Source organism: Bidens hawaiensis, unplaced genomic scaffold, assembly GCF_021521415.1.
Source record: "Bidens hawaiensis isolate Kalapana, Puna unplaced genomic scaffold, B.hawaiensis_p1.1 tig00019817_1, whole genome shotgun sequence".
NCBI lineage: Eukaryota > Viridiplantae > Streptophyta > Magnoliopsida > Asterales > Asteraceae > Bidens > Bidens hawaiensis.
In genome coordinates, this window is record NW_027493015.1 from 290,600 (window position 1) to 304,688 (window position 14,089).

Sequence of the window (14,089 nt, forward strand, 5' to 3'; positions counted from 1 at the left end):
ATATAAACTAAATATGCTAAACTTACTTTGAAGAGTCATTTTGAAGACATGTGCATGTCTCCATATACATCTCTCTGAATGATAGGCAGAAAAACAATTACCCAGTCAGACACGAGCCCGTTGGTATTTTGTCCACAAAATGAAATATCTTATTGAGAATGACAAAGAACAAATGTGAACAAAATTACTTTAAATATATCGTCAACCAAAAGTTAATAAATATTCACAATCTTTTAAGAAAAACACAGACATGAGGGTTAATAACAGAACTACAGGGGTGGAGGCAATAATATAAGTCCTTTAACATCCCGAATGAAAGGCTTGTTAATTTAAACTGTAAGTCCAACGTTCAACCTCAAATATGTTTGCAAATTTGAAAAGAAAATCAAATAAATAAGTTCTGTCATTAAAAGTTTATAAACCAAATCTAGGGGGTTGGAGTCAAATTGGGGTGATCTGAGGAAAGCCAAATACGCTTAGAGAAGAGATAGGAGGCATCACAGGTCCATGAGTGATGTCCATCTAAGCTTTATGCCGAACTGAACCTTAATCATATCACTGATGCAATGAAAATCATGCTAAGTTTGTTATACCTGCTATCAACCTGTTTCTTTATGTCATAATAACGCTGAACATGAATCTTTGTGAAAGTACCTTAAACAATATGATTCCATGTTCGGATCTTTTCATAAAAGGCGGCGTTGTTATCAAAACTGAAATTTGATCCCTAATTTTGCTAAGTTACAAGAAGACCGGGTGATTAAATTTGTTTTATTTGTTGTTTTTGGTTTTATTTTATTTCATTTATTTTATTTTTACTTCTTGATTAATCTTGTCGAAACAAATGTGTTAAGAAATCGTTTTGAAGTTTTCAGCTCAAGAATTCTGATATCGGTTATTGTGTTATAGTTGGTTTAGCTGGTATGATCTCATTTCAAGTCTTTTCAAGAAAAAAAAACAGAAATATAAAAATTACAAAAATATGTCTGTTTTATTTAATTGTTTTCAAAAATATTTTGGTTGATCTTTCTATCAAAGTTGATTGTTCTTTCAAGACTGATTTCTTGCAACGGAAGCATATGAAGTATCTGAGATTCAAATTGGATGATGCTGTCAAAAAGGGGGAGATGAAAGATTATTGCATGCAGATGCTGAAGTTGCTGATCACTGAAGTTGCTGATTATGTTCTAGTAAATATTCTGAAGATCTCGAAAGCATCAGTCTAAGGGCAAGATTGTTGGGTCATAAATTGGTTAGAATGACGAATATCAAAGGACCACGACATGATCAAGACTAAAGTGATGTACACGAAGACGAGTTGAAGAATTACATTGGTGTAATACCGAAATCCATACGGTTAGGCTAGTCTGAAGTGAAATAAACAAGAACGAAGCTACAAACCAAGGGGGAGATTGTTAGATCCATATTTGATGGTTTGTACTTAGTTCAATATGTACTTGGGCTTATCTTGTAATTGGGCTGGGTTAGCCATGTAAACAGAGAAGTCTAAAGAGTTCTCGGTGGGCTTATGATTAATATGGGCCTAGTGTTTGGTTTCCCTATATATAGTTTACATAATGTATAGGGTAAGGGTTGTTCACATTAGAGAAAACTATATACCAGTGCGAGCCACCATCTAGAGAGCAATACGTTTTGTGTAATCTCAAGTACCAGAAGGTTTAATAATATAATCGTGTGCATTTGGAGTATTACATCGTGTTCACCATATTATATTATTTCATTTATATTGTTCTTGAATAACCACGTTAACTAGATTCCGCATATTTGACGTGTTTTGGTTGATATCATATTGTAGTGATCCAGATTCGGGACTTACAAATATGATAAAAACAAGACGGCATATAAGATTCGATTAAGTGCTTTGATTTTAGCCACTAAAGGATTGTTGAATGGTGTTTTATCTTTTCGTGGCCATGATGATTCTGGAACATCTCTTTATAGAGGGCATTTCATAGAGCTTCTAAAATTATTTGGAGTAATAAATGAAGAAATTGATAAAGTTATATTATGTAATGCTCCGAAGAATAACCAAATGACGACTCCATCAATCCAAAAAGAGATTTGTAATTGTTTCGCTGCAGAAGTATTAAAGAAGATATTTGATGAACTTGGTGATGATGCTTTTTCCATATTAGTTGATGAATCGAGGGATGTTTCTTAAAAGGAACAAATGGTTGTGGTATTGAGACATTTTGATAAATTTGGATTTGTGAAAGAGCGATTTGTTGGCCTTGTTCATGTAATGGAACAACCGCGTTATCTCTTAAGAAGGCCATTGATGAATTATTTGCTCACTACAATTTGAGTTTGAGTAAAAATTGAGGCCAAGGATATGATGGTGCAAGTAACATGTCCGGTGAGTTTAATGGTTTGAAAGCTTTTATTTTGAAAGAAAATTCATCCGGATATTATGTTCATTGTTTTGCTCACCAACTTCAACTTGTTGTTGTGGCTCTTGCACACAAACATCATGAAATTTTTAAATTTTTCAATGAAGTATCAAGTTTAGTAAATGTTGTTGGTGCATCTTGCAAGCGGGTATATTTGATAAGAGAAAGTTAAAGAGAAAGATTGGGATTGAATCCAGAAGTCGAAACGGGAAGTGGACAAAATCAAGAACTATCACTTGCAAGAGCCGGAGATACACTTCGGAGTTCTCACGAATAAACGATGACCCGTTTGGTTTCTTTATATCCTAGTGTTATTGACGTGCTTGAATATATAGAAAATTCGGGAGATCTTCATGCTCCCAAAAGTCAAGCAAATGGACTTCAATTATACATGAGAACAATGATGTAAAAGTCGGATTTCAAGGCCTTGAAATCGGCGATTCCAAGGTCCTCAGACATCAACCTTGCCGCCTTTTCCCAACTCAGCCACCATTACTCGTCAAGGTCCAACTCGGTCAAAAGTCGGAGTGCTTGGAATTACTCGGCCTCCAAGGTTAACTCGGCTACAAATTTTTTAATTTATTTTTGTTATTTTTTATTTTATTTTTTAGTAAAATATTAAAAATAACAACAAAACATAAATTTTTTGAATTATGTTTTTTTTAATATGAATTATGCTTATTTTGACATGAATTATGTTTATCTTAACATATATATAATATCCAATAATTATGTTATGCTATATTTATCATGTTTGAGTACTCCTCGAGTACTCTGAGTACTCCCTAAAGGGGTCGACCGCCTAGCAAGTTTTACAACATTGTATGAGAACACATAATTATGTGTTTTATCTACATTTGATGAATCGCATATTGGGTGTTATTAACACATTGTGTGAAGCACTTCAAAGAAAAGATCAAGAAATATTGAATGCGGTTAAGCTAGTCAAAACTACTAAAGAAGAATTACAAAACTATCAACTTGAAGGTTTTGACTCACTTTTGATAGATGTCACATCCTTTTGTGTAAAGTATGATATTGAAATGGTAACATGGAAGCCTCTTATGTTGACCCGAAAAATCGAAGAAAGAAGACCGGCATCACTAATCATCAACATTATGTGGTTAACAATTTTAACACAGTTCTCGACATGCAAATTCAAGAGCTTGGTAACCGTTTTAACGAGGTAACCACTAACTTGCTTATTTATATGAGTTCTTTGAGCCCGTGTCTTAATTCTGGAGCCTTTGATAAACTAAATTTGCTAAAGTTGGCCGAGATGTATCCATGTGATTTTAATTTTGATGAAAAAGACAAGCTTATCTATGAACTCGGCAACTACATTGCTAATGCAAAAGAAGATACACGGTTTGACGACTTGAATGGGGTAAGTGAGCTTGCCAAAAATATGGTGGAAACAAGAAAACACATCGATTTCCCTTGGTTTATCGTTTAATAAAGTTATCGTTAGTTTTACCGGTTGCAACGACAAGTGTTGAAAGAAGTTTTTCTTCAATGAAGCATTTGAAAACGGAATTGCGTAATAGGATGGGTGATGGATTCTTGAACGATGCTTGCATTTGTTACATTGAAAGAGAGTTCATTCAACAAGTTTCGATTGAAGATGTAATGCAATGTTTCCAAAGATGAAAACTTGTAGAGAACAACTATAAGTAAGTTTTTTTTATTTGTTTTAAAAGACAATCGTATCTTTATTATGTATGTAATCCTTTCTATGACGATGCTTGTTTTTTGTTAATTTATCGTATTTATGTTATGTAATGAACCTTACGGCCTTACCTGACCCGAACCGAACCATTAAACCGACCTAAACCTTCGAATCGACCTGAAATATTTATGGCCGGTCGTATAAGATAGAGCATTTAAAAACAGTGAACCCATTGGAAAAAAATCCTAGATCCACCACTGGGCGAGCACTTAGATAGAATTTAAAGTATTCTTTTATGCTTGTGTTGTGCTTTGGGCACGTATGGGTTATTTTAAATAACTAAAGGTTATGAGTAGTGTAGTGATGATAAAACTCATTCAGCAAGACTGACTTTTATATGCACATTAGGTTGATAGGTCAGTTGTGGCAATAAATCAGGAATGACTATGACTGACTAACATTGAACATGTTATTCGCGCAGAAGACTGACATCCATTCTAATTGAACTATGTTTTGATTAGTTTCCCTTTATAGACGTATTGTGCTTTGACAAGTTTGACATTGTATGAGATTTTCGGCTGCATTTATGTTGAGTTTGATGTTACTATCTTGCATGTGAAAACCCAACCACTATAACACCTCGGGTTCACGTCATTACATTTGATCTAAAATATATGGGTTAAACTATATATATACTAATACTAAAATAGAAAATAATAGTCTATAAGTCCAATTCGGTTTTTTAGTTTTAGTTACACGCGAAACCAAAACCGGACTTTCAGTTCAGTTTTCACGAAAACATAGAACCATCGGGTTTGTTTCTGTTTTAGCTTTTCGGGTTAGATTTTTTTGGTTTCATGCAATGCCCCTAAGCTTCTATTAAATTGGCCATGCAGAAAATTGGAGTCACGAGCCAGAGTGTTTATCCTTTCACAATCATAACCACAAATCTGCGAGAAATTAACGCTGGAGAGAGAGAAAGAAAGAATCCGGATTGACAGCCATTTTCACAATATGCATCCACGAAACCCTAGCGAAGATCAATCAATCAAATCAATCTGAAAAATAATTGAAATCACCGAAATTGGGTATGAGTGATCTTGATGACGAAGCCCTGATCATTATCCCTGGAACAAACCCATTTACCCGCCAAAATCTAGGGTTTTCTTAAGTTTCCATGATGGTTGGTTAATTATTATTATGTCTTATATATGTATATGTTATTTATGCAATGAATTTACGTTCAAAACATCATTGAGAATTAATTAATGCTTATATATGTTGCCTTGTTATACCCTAAATTAGAGATATTGATTTAAGACATTAAATTAAGCATTTGAATTGTTATGCAAATTTGACATTATTTATATGGTGCCTTGTGAGCATGATGCAACTTGAAAGTACATGCATATTGTATTAGGCGAATCACATGTATTTCAGGTTTTTGATTCATTTGTATATGTACTACAGGGAACTGCAGTGAACATAACAGTAGGCTCTCATGTGTGGGTTGAAGATACAGCCGAAGCTTGGATCGATGGGCAAGTCACGACCATTAAAGGAAATGAAGTGGAAATTAAGACTACTGGCGGCAAAACGGTTAGTCATTAGCAATTTGGTCGGTCGATTGCTCGTTAGGGGCACTCGGAGTTACTTTTATGTTAAAGTGTGATAATTACCTTTGAAAATGAAAGTGAAAGTTATGAGTTCTATCTGTCATAGTTTGGATTAAAAAAACCAATTTGCATAAAAGTATTAGTATCTTGAATTTCATATTATGGGTTACTTTTTTCAGGTGGTTTCTAATTTATCAAAAATATATCCGATAGATACGGAAGCTCCAGCTGGCGGTGTTGATGACATGACAAAGTTATCGTATTTGCACGAGCCGGGAGTCTTGCAGAACTTAAGAACCAGATATGAACTTAATGAAATTTATGTAAGTTTTCCACTTTTTTATTCTTTATTATAGTCTAAAGAACTAAGCAAATATAACTTACACTTTTTATTTTTATTTTTAATATTGGCAGACTTACACAGGAAACATTTTAATTGCAATCAACCCATTCCAAAAGTTACCGCATTTATACGATGCTCATATGATGCAACAATACAAGGGAGCACCATTTGGTGAATTGAGTCCTCATGTATTTGCAATTGCAGATACATCCTACAGGTTATTAATTTTAACATTCTAATGTAATGGTAACCAATAAGTAAACAAACGAATAAAAGACTAGTAAAATCTCACTCATAGCAAGCTATTGATAGGGTCTGAGGTGGGTAGAATGGGGGCAAACCAAATAACATAAAGCGTGACACTAAAATATTTTCTTGATATATGAAGTACAGTATCAAGATAACCACATAACATAAATTGTGTCACAAAACAAAAAGAAAAAAATATTAGTGACAACCTTTTATTTATTAAATGCACGAGTGCTCACCGTTTTGTTACATTTTTACTGGTTCAGGGCGATGGTTAATGAGGGGAAAAGTAATTCGATTCTGGTTAGTGGAGAAAGTGGTGCAGGTAAAACAGAAACAACCAAAATGCTTATGCAGTTTCTTGCATATTTGGGTGGCAGAAAAGCTACTGAAGGCCGGACCGTTGAACAACAAGTTCTTGAAGTATGATACATGACGTATAGTTCTATGTTTAAAGAACCTCTTAATTATTCTATATTTTATTACTTAACCATATGTATCCTAATATATTTGTCACCATTTTAACTGCAGTCAAATCCAGTTCTTGAAGCTTTTGGCAATGCCAAAACTGTTAGAAACAACAATTCCAGGTAACAACCTTTTAAATTTCCATTTAACTGAAAAAATTAATGTTGGTAATCTATATTCTTGTTTAATTGATTTGTTTGCGATATAATGTTAGCCGTTTTGGGAAGTTCGTTGAGATACAATTTGATAAGCACGGGAGAATATCCGGAGCAGCTATCAGGACTTACCTTCTAGAAAAATCTCGTGTTTGTCAAGTAAATGACCCTGAAAGGAATTATCACTGTTTTTACCTGCTTTGTGCAGCACCACCAGAGGTACTAAGTTTTGACTTTTTAAAGTCAACTTCACCAGTCAAGGTTTGACTAACTTTGCGTTGGGTATCAGGAAGTTGAGAAATATAAATTGGGAAGCCCGCAGTCGTTTCACTATCTGAACCAATCAAAATGCTTTGAGCTTGTTGGTGTGAATGATGGGCATGAATATCTTGTCACAAGAAGAGCCATGGATATTGTTGGAATAAGTAAAAAAGAACAGGTATATATATGTTCTGTGATTTTTTATTTACTTTTTACTTTTAAATATTATATATGCCCTTAAAATCTAGTTGAAATATCATATTTATTCATATCATTAAATGACCATTTTACCCTTATTTCTCTAAAACTTATAAAAGAAATCATATTTATCCCTCAATATGGCTTTCAAAATATGAGATTTATCCATTTCATCAAAATAAGACATTTACATGTCATTTTGCATCAGGGACGAAGTTTTTTTTTTCTCATCGTCACTGGTTTGACTTATTAAAAGGGCGTATATGATATTTTTTAAGTTTATATGTATATTATGTAAGATCATAAATTCATAAATTATTTTTTTACTTCTTCAAAGGAAGCAATTTTTAGAGTTACTGCTGCTATTCTTCATCTTGGAAATATTGAATTTGCTAAAGGAAAAGAGGTCGACTCTTCGGTGCTAAAAAATGACAAAGCTAACTTTCATCTTAATATGGCAGCAGAACTTCTTATGTATGATTGTTTTAACTCCTAAATAGTTTATAAGTTTTTATTTTTACATATGTTTATAAGTTATACACGCTTGTGTTAGGTGTGATCCTGTTGGCTTGCAAGATGCATTATGCAAACGAATGATGGTAACGCCTGAAGAAGTTATTAAAAGAAGTCTTGATCCTCTTAGTGCAGCATTCAGCCGGGACGGTTTGGCAAAAACAATATATTCCAGATTATTTGATTGGTACAAATTTGTATATTGAGAAAACCTTTATTAATAAACTTCTTGTAACTGATAAGTTATATTCAGGTTGGTGGATAAAATTAATATTTCAATTGGCCAAGATGCTGACTCAAAATCTCTGATTGGTGTTCTTGACATTTATGGTTTTGAGAGCTTTAAGAACAACAGGTGTGACAACAATTAATGTACTTACTTTCTGATAAACAGTTGTTTCCAACTGTTGTATTTATCCGAATGTCATCATAACATGCAGCTTTGAGCAATTTTGCATTAACTTCACAAACGAGAAACTGCAGCAACACTTTAACCAGGTGGACATTGAGTCTTTCTAATTAATTGTCGTTGGCGTGAGTTGTTCTTAAAACCTGAATATACAAATTGTTACGTTTGATTTTCAGCATGTTTTTAAGGGGGAACAAGAAGAATATAAAAAAGAGGCTATCAATTGGAGCTACATTGAATTTGTTGATAACCAAGATGTTTTAGATTTAATTGAAAAGGTATAAATATGATCACTTCATAGCTACAAATAACTACGAACAAATTATTTATGTCGTATTTATATTGCAGAAACCTGGTGGTATCATTGCTCTACTTGATGAAGCTTGGTATATAACATGCTCCTTAATTCATATTTTTATGTTTCTTTATTTGTATACTCAACAATAGTTACGGATTAAAAGTGCAGACTGAAGATCTTTACAATTTGAACTTATGTTTATTTTTTAGTATGTTCCCAAAGTCAACACACGAGACATTCGCAAACAAGCTTTATCAGATTTTCAAAAATCATAAACGTTTCGTAAAGCCCAAGTTGTCACGCACAGATTTCACAATTGCTCATTATGCGGGAGAAGTGTGTATTTTATCTAAACTTGTATATAGTACACAATAGAACAATTTGCTTAGAATAAAAATATTTTGTTATTTTAGGTGCAATATCAATCTGAACAATTTCTTGACAAGAATAAAGATTATGTGGTTCCCGAACACCAAGATTTATTAGGTAATTCCAAGTGTTCCTTTGTGGCGGGGCTTTTTCCTACGGTAGCTGAAGAGTCATCTAAATCTGCTAAATTTTCTTCAATTGGTGCCCGTTTTAAGGTATCTTTACCATGTTGTTTGCTGACGTGTGACTATGCATGCTGACGTGTCACTATGCATGTGATGCAGCTTCAACTGCAACAACTGATGGAGACACTAAATGCTACCGAGCCCCATTATGTTAGATGTGTAAAACCAAACAATAAACTGAAACCTTCGATATTTGAAAACGTCAACATCATGCAGCAATTGCGTTGTGGTGTGAGTATATGAAGCATTTAATTTTATTTTGTTTTATATATTTATGCGACTAATTCTTTCACTCTTAGGGTGTTTTAGAGGCAATAAGAATCAGTTGTGCTGGTTATCCTACGCGTCGCGCTTTCTTTGAATTTATAAACAGATTTGGGATTCTTGCACCCGAAGCCTTGGCAGGCAGGTAGATTTTAATCTTTTATCATATCCTGATAATATCATCTTGTTTTAAATCTTATTATATATATTCTAACATTTTGTTCAATGTGCTGGAAGTAACTTTGATGAAAAGGTGGTATGCGCAAAGATCTTGGAAAAGATGGGACTCAGTGGCTATCAGGTATTTACCCGAATTTGTGTTATAAAGAAGACAGTTTTATTTTATATTTTGAACTCTGATTGACCGCATACGTTCTTTTTACAGATTGGTAAAACAAAAGTATTCTTGAGAGCAGGGCAGATGGCAGAATTAGATGCCTTGAGAGCCGAGGTACTCGGCAGTGCAGCATCAATAATTCAAAGACGTATAAGAACTCATATTGCTCACCATCAGTTTACTGCATTACGCAAAGCGTCACTTTTTTTACAGTCTTATTGTAGAGGTGAGATACTATAACATTCTTAACCTGACAATATACCGTGTTTTTATGTTTGAATTGTTTGGAATTTAGGTAGATTGGCTTACAATAAGTTTGAAGAACTAAAAAGGATTGCAGCGGCTATAAGAATTGCGAAACACGTGCGTAAATGGCGCGCTTGGGCAGCTTACACTCAACTTCGGTCGTCGGTTCTTGCGGTCCAAACGGGCTATCGTGCATTTGAGGCTCGTAGAAAATTCAAACACCGGAAAGAAACCAACGCTGCAATTAAAATTCAGGTTAACTTTTTTAAATTAAAAAAGAAGAAAGAGGCTCGGACATTTCTAAGCGTTTTTCTTGTAGACTCGGTGGCGTTGTCATAAAAATTCTGCGTATTATAAAAGGCTAAAGAAAGGAGCCATAGCTACACAATGCAGGCGGAGGGGAATACTTGCAAAGAGAGAGCTAAGAAAACTTAAAGTGGTCAGTTTTGATACTTAATTTAATAATTATTAATCAATATTTAATACCATATGCATTCTTTTACTTTTTTTGCAGGCTGCACTAGAAACAGGTGCACTTAAAAAAGCAAAAGATAAGCTTGAAAAACAATTAGAAGACCTAACGTGGCGTTTACAACTGGAGAAACGTTTAAGGGTAATATAGTTATCATATATCTATTTATGTAAATTAAGTAGGGGTTTAAGCTATGACATACAATTGCAAATTGTAAATATATTATCATATGTCTAGACTGATTTGGAAGAAGCAAAAGCACAAGAGTCGATAAAATATCAAACACACATAGAGGCTTTGCAAAAAAAACTTGATGAAGCAACTGCAATGGCGGTTAAAGATAGAGAAGCACTAAGAAAAGCTATAAACGAAGCACCAACACCTGGGCTTGTTGAGGAAAAAGAGATTGTTATTGAAGATACTAAGAAAATTGAATTGTTAAATGCACAAGTTAATGATATGAAGGTATATCTTTTAGTATTACATATTAATATACCATTTCTTCATGAGATTAAATTGGAGTTGCTGTATTTATCGTTTCATCCTTGCAGGCGATGTGGCAGTCGGAAAAGAAACGCGCGGATGATCTTGAAGAATGTTGTGCAGAAGGGCGCAATAAGTTGGAAGAAACAGAAAAGAAAGTTGCTGTATTACTGGATTCTTTGAGCAGGTTTATTCAGCTTATTTTATCTTAATAACAGTTTCTGTACACTATATGTTTAACATGATTATATTATCTTAGACTGGAAGAGAAGTTGAATAACTTAGAATCAGAAAACAAAGTCTTCCGTCATCAAGCTGTGTCCATGACACCTAATAAGTTTCTCTCGGGCCGTTCCAGATCTATTATGCAGGTATATTTTCAATCTTTATTAAATTTTATTAAATTATCATATAACAAGTAACAACACTAAGTTGCATTATAATTGTTTGATCTAATTAACTTTTGCAGCAGAGGAATGACAGTGGTACTTTAGTTGTAGATACAAAATCATCTCAGGTATTATAATGTTGTTATATCTAAGAAACTTGGTTATTATTAGGAGACATATATATTCTCATCATTTAATTATATGTTTTGCTGTTTTAGGACCCATATAGCCCGTCAGTTGGCCAACGGGATCTTCCAGAACTAGACGAAAAACCACAAAACTCACTTGACGAAAAACAAATCGAGAATCAAGAATTACTTCTCAGATGCATTGCACAACATTTAGGGTTTGCAGGAAACAGACCGATAGCCGCTTGTATTATTTATAAATGCCTTCTGCAATGGAGAACTTTTGAAGTCGAGAAGACCAAGGTTTTTGACCGAATTCTCCAAACCATAGGCAATGCAATAGAGGTTTAAAACTTTAGATTATTTCCCAATATGCTAAAACACATATTTTTTTGTTATCAATAGTTTTGCTCTAATTGTTGTGCATTATTTAATATTTATAATATAGAACAAGCAGGATAACAACGATGTATTGGCCTACTGGTTATCCAATGCTTCCACTCTATTGCTTTTGCTTCAACACACGTTGAAAGCAAGTGCGGCCGCATCGGGAGTTGGTTTCCGCCGTCGATCATCAGCTGCTCTTTTTGGGAGGATGACACCTGTAATTTCATTATATTTATTTTTATATTCCATAACCAAATTTCATAAATTGTTTTTAAAGTTCTTATTGATTATATAGAGTTTTCGTGGAACTCCACACGGGGCGGATCTTCCGTTTGCAAATGGATCAGGAGTTGATGGTTTTACCAAAGTGGAAGCAAAGTATCCAGCTTTGCTCTTTAAGCAGCAGCTTACCGCATACGTTGAAAAAATATATGGAATGATTCGAGATAATTTGAAAAAAGAAATATCTCCATTACTCGGGATGTGCATTCAGGTAAAATATACATGATTTAACTGTTTTTATTAATTTTACTAACTGGTATGTTAAACTAAAGGCACCGAGAATTTCTAGAGTGAGTCTCGTGAAGGGGTCGTCACGTTCGGTTTCTAGTACAGCTCAGCAAACGCTCATTTCTCATTGGCAAGGAATTGTTAAATGTCTTGGAAATTTCTTAATCATTTTAAAAACAAATCATGTTAGTGAACCTGTATTTTTTACGTTATTGTTTTGTTCTCTGTCTTTTATTTTTCTACTAATTGATAATGTTATTAGGTACCACCATTTTTGGTGCGCAAAGTTTACACACAAATATTCTCATTTGTAAACGTTCAGCTATTCAACAGGTATTCATCTTTTTTATGCTGATGCGCATGTATGCCAGTTAAATGTGTGTTCATTAATTCTCTGCTTCACAATGCAGCTTACTTTTGAGGCGTGAATGCTGTTCGTTTAGTAATGGTGAGTATGTGAAATCGGGATTGGCTGAAATAGAACACTGGTGTTTCAATGCAACGGATGAGGTATTTTTAAAGTGATTTCACATTTATTATTGTATCGGTTTTTTTTTTAGTTTATATTTTGCTAAACAGAAGAACTGCAGTATGCAGGTTCAGCTTGGGATGAACTGAAGCACATAAGACAAGCTATAGGATTTCTGGTAAAGGGTCCTTTCCGAAACACTTCATTAACGAATATAAGTTAACTTTATAAAACTATTTTTTAGAAGAATCTGTAATCCCGCTCAGGTTATGCATCAAAAGCCCAAGAAAACAATGGATGAAATAAGACATGATCTTTGCCCAGTGAGTGATATCTTTTGTTATGTTACAACACAATGTAATTTCTTTAATCGTCACATAATTTAATTTTGTTTCCCAGGTTCTTAGTTTGCAACAGCTACATCGGATCAGTACGATGTACTGGGATGACAAGTATGGTACACAAAGTGTCTCACCAGATGTAAGTTCTTTTCTTTTCCATTTAATTCTTAAAGATTATATATTGGTTTCTTGAAGTATTTAGATTGTTACATATGTATTAATTGTGATCATTAATTAGGTTATATCTAGAATGAGGGTGTTGATGACTGAAGAAAACAATGCTGTAAGCAATTCTTTCTTGTTAGATGATGACTCCAGGTAAGTTACAATCTGCTATGATAGTATATGTGAGTTAAGTTGTGATGCATTTTATGATTAATTTATTTTTATTACGCAGCATTCCGTTTTCAGTTGACGATATATCGAAATCAATGGATCAAATAGAAATCGCAGACATCGAGCCTCCACCTCTTATTCGTGAAAACCAGGAATTCAGCTTTCTGCTTCCACGTATCGAGAACAACTGACCTGTCATTTTTTCTTGATTAGATCACGCCATTTTAAGGCACACTCAACGCGGTTCCTGGTGGATCGGGTGTAAGAAAAACCTTTGTTTTAAAGAAATGTGATTGACTATCCTTAAGAGAAAAAAATATGGTTTTGTAGATAATATTGAGCTGCATTTGCTCATGTTTCTGTATGCTTTGTAGCTTTGTAAGTTGTAACCTGTTGTACATATAGACATCTCCGGTTCTTAGAATTGCAAATTTTAGTCAACATGGTTAAATACGATGGCGTGCTATATATAACACCAGAATTTAAACACGAGTCGACTCAAGTGCAAGGACTATTTTAGCATAGTGCTCAAATTTTAGTGGCTTGCGTGAAGAATATGATGGCCTCAAAGCTAACCTCCTTA

At 34.0% G+C, this 14,089-nt stretch overlaps 2 protein-coding genes across 2 annotated transcripts; both read left to right on the forward strand.

The window, feature by feature from the left end:
• The first annotated feature begins 3,462 nt into the window (after positions 1 to 3,462).
• On the forward strand, positions 3,463 to 4,061 carry LOC143559404 (uncharacterized). The gene is made up of 2 exons (XM_077047995.1): positions 3,463 to 3,854; positions 3,959 to 4,061. Exons 1-2 carry the CDS (start codon positions 3,463 to 3,465, stop codon positions 4,059 to 4,061), a joined length of 495 nt encoding a protein of 164 aa, XP_076904110.1.
• Positions 4,062 to 5,110: 1,049 nt separating this feature from the next.
• Positions 5,111 to 13,810, forward strand: LOC143559400 (myosin-9-like). The gene is made up of 37 exons (XM_077047992.1): positions 5,111 to 5,679; positions 5,876 to 6,019; positions 6,111 to 6,256; positions 6,555 to 6,711; positions 6,820 to 6,878; positions 6,971 to 7,130; positions 7,201 to 7,350; positions 7,708 to 7,844; positions 7,924 to 8,070; positions 8,137 to 8,238; positions 8,324 to 8,381; positions 8,469 to 8,570; positions 8,641 to 8,678; positions 8,800 to 8,926; positions 9,004 to 9,174; positions 9,244 to 9,375; positions 9,444 to 9,553; positions 9,646 to 9,709; positions 9,794 to 9,971; positions 10,041 to 10,246; positions 10,311 to 10,430; positions 10,506 to 10,604; positions 10,701 to 10,928; positions 11,015 to 11,133; positions 11,206 to 11,317; positions 11,419 to 11,463; positions 11,554 to 11,808; positions 11,912 to 12,067; positions 12,146 to 12,343; positions 12,405 to 12,545; positions 12,623 to 12,693; positions 12,771 to 12,870; positions 12,951 to 13,007; positions 13,096 to 13,152; positions 13,229 to 13,309; positions 13,409 to 13,488; positions 13,568 to 13,810. The coding sequence occupies exons 1-37, from the start codon at positions 5,485 to 5,487 to the stop codon at positions 13,695 to 13,697; spliced, it is 4,632 nt and encodes a 1,543-aa protein (XP_076904107.1). The 5' UTR covers positions 5,111 to 5,484; the 3' UTR covers positions 13,698 to 13,810.
• Positions 13,811 to 14,089: the final 279 nt, after the last annotated feature.

Coding starts and splice junctions, on each gene's coding strand:
- LOC143559404 (XM_077047995.1), top strand. CDS start 3,463: ATGGAAGCCTCTTATGTTGACCCGAAAAATCGAAGAAAGAAGACCGGC. Junction 3,855..3,958: donor AAACACATCGATTTCCCTTG/GTTTATCGTTTA, acceptor ATTGCGTAATAG/GATGGGTGATGGATTCTTGA.
- LOC143559400 (XM_077047992.1), top strand. CDS start 5,485: ATGCATATTGTATTAGGCGAATCACATGTATTTCAGGTTTTTGATTCA. Junction 10,247..10,310: donor ACGCTGCAATTAAAATTCAG/GTTAACTTTTTT, acceptor TTTTTCTTGTAG/ACTCGGTGGCGTTGTCATAA. Junction 13,008..13,095: donor GACAAGCTATAGGATTTCTG/GTAAAGGGTCCT, acceptor AATCCCGCTCAG/GTTATGCATCAAAAGCCCAA.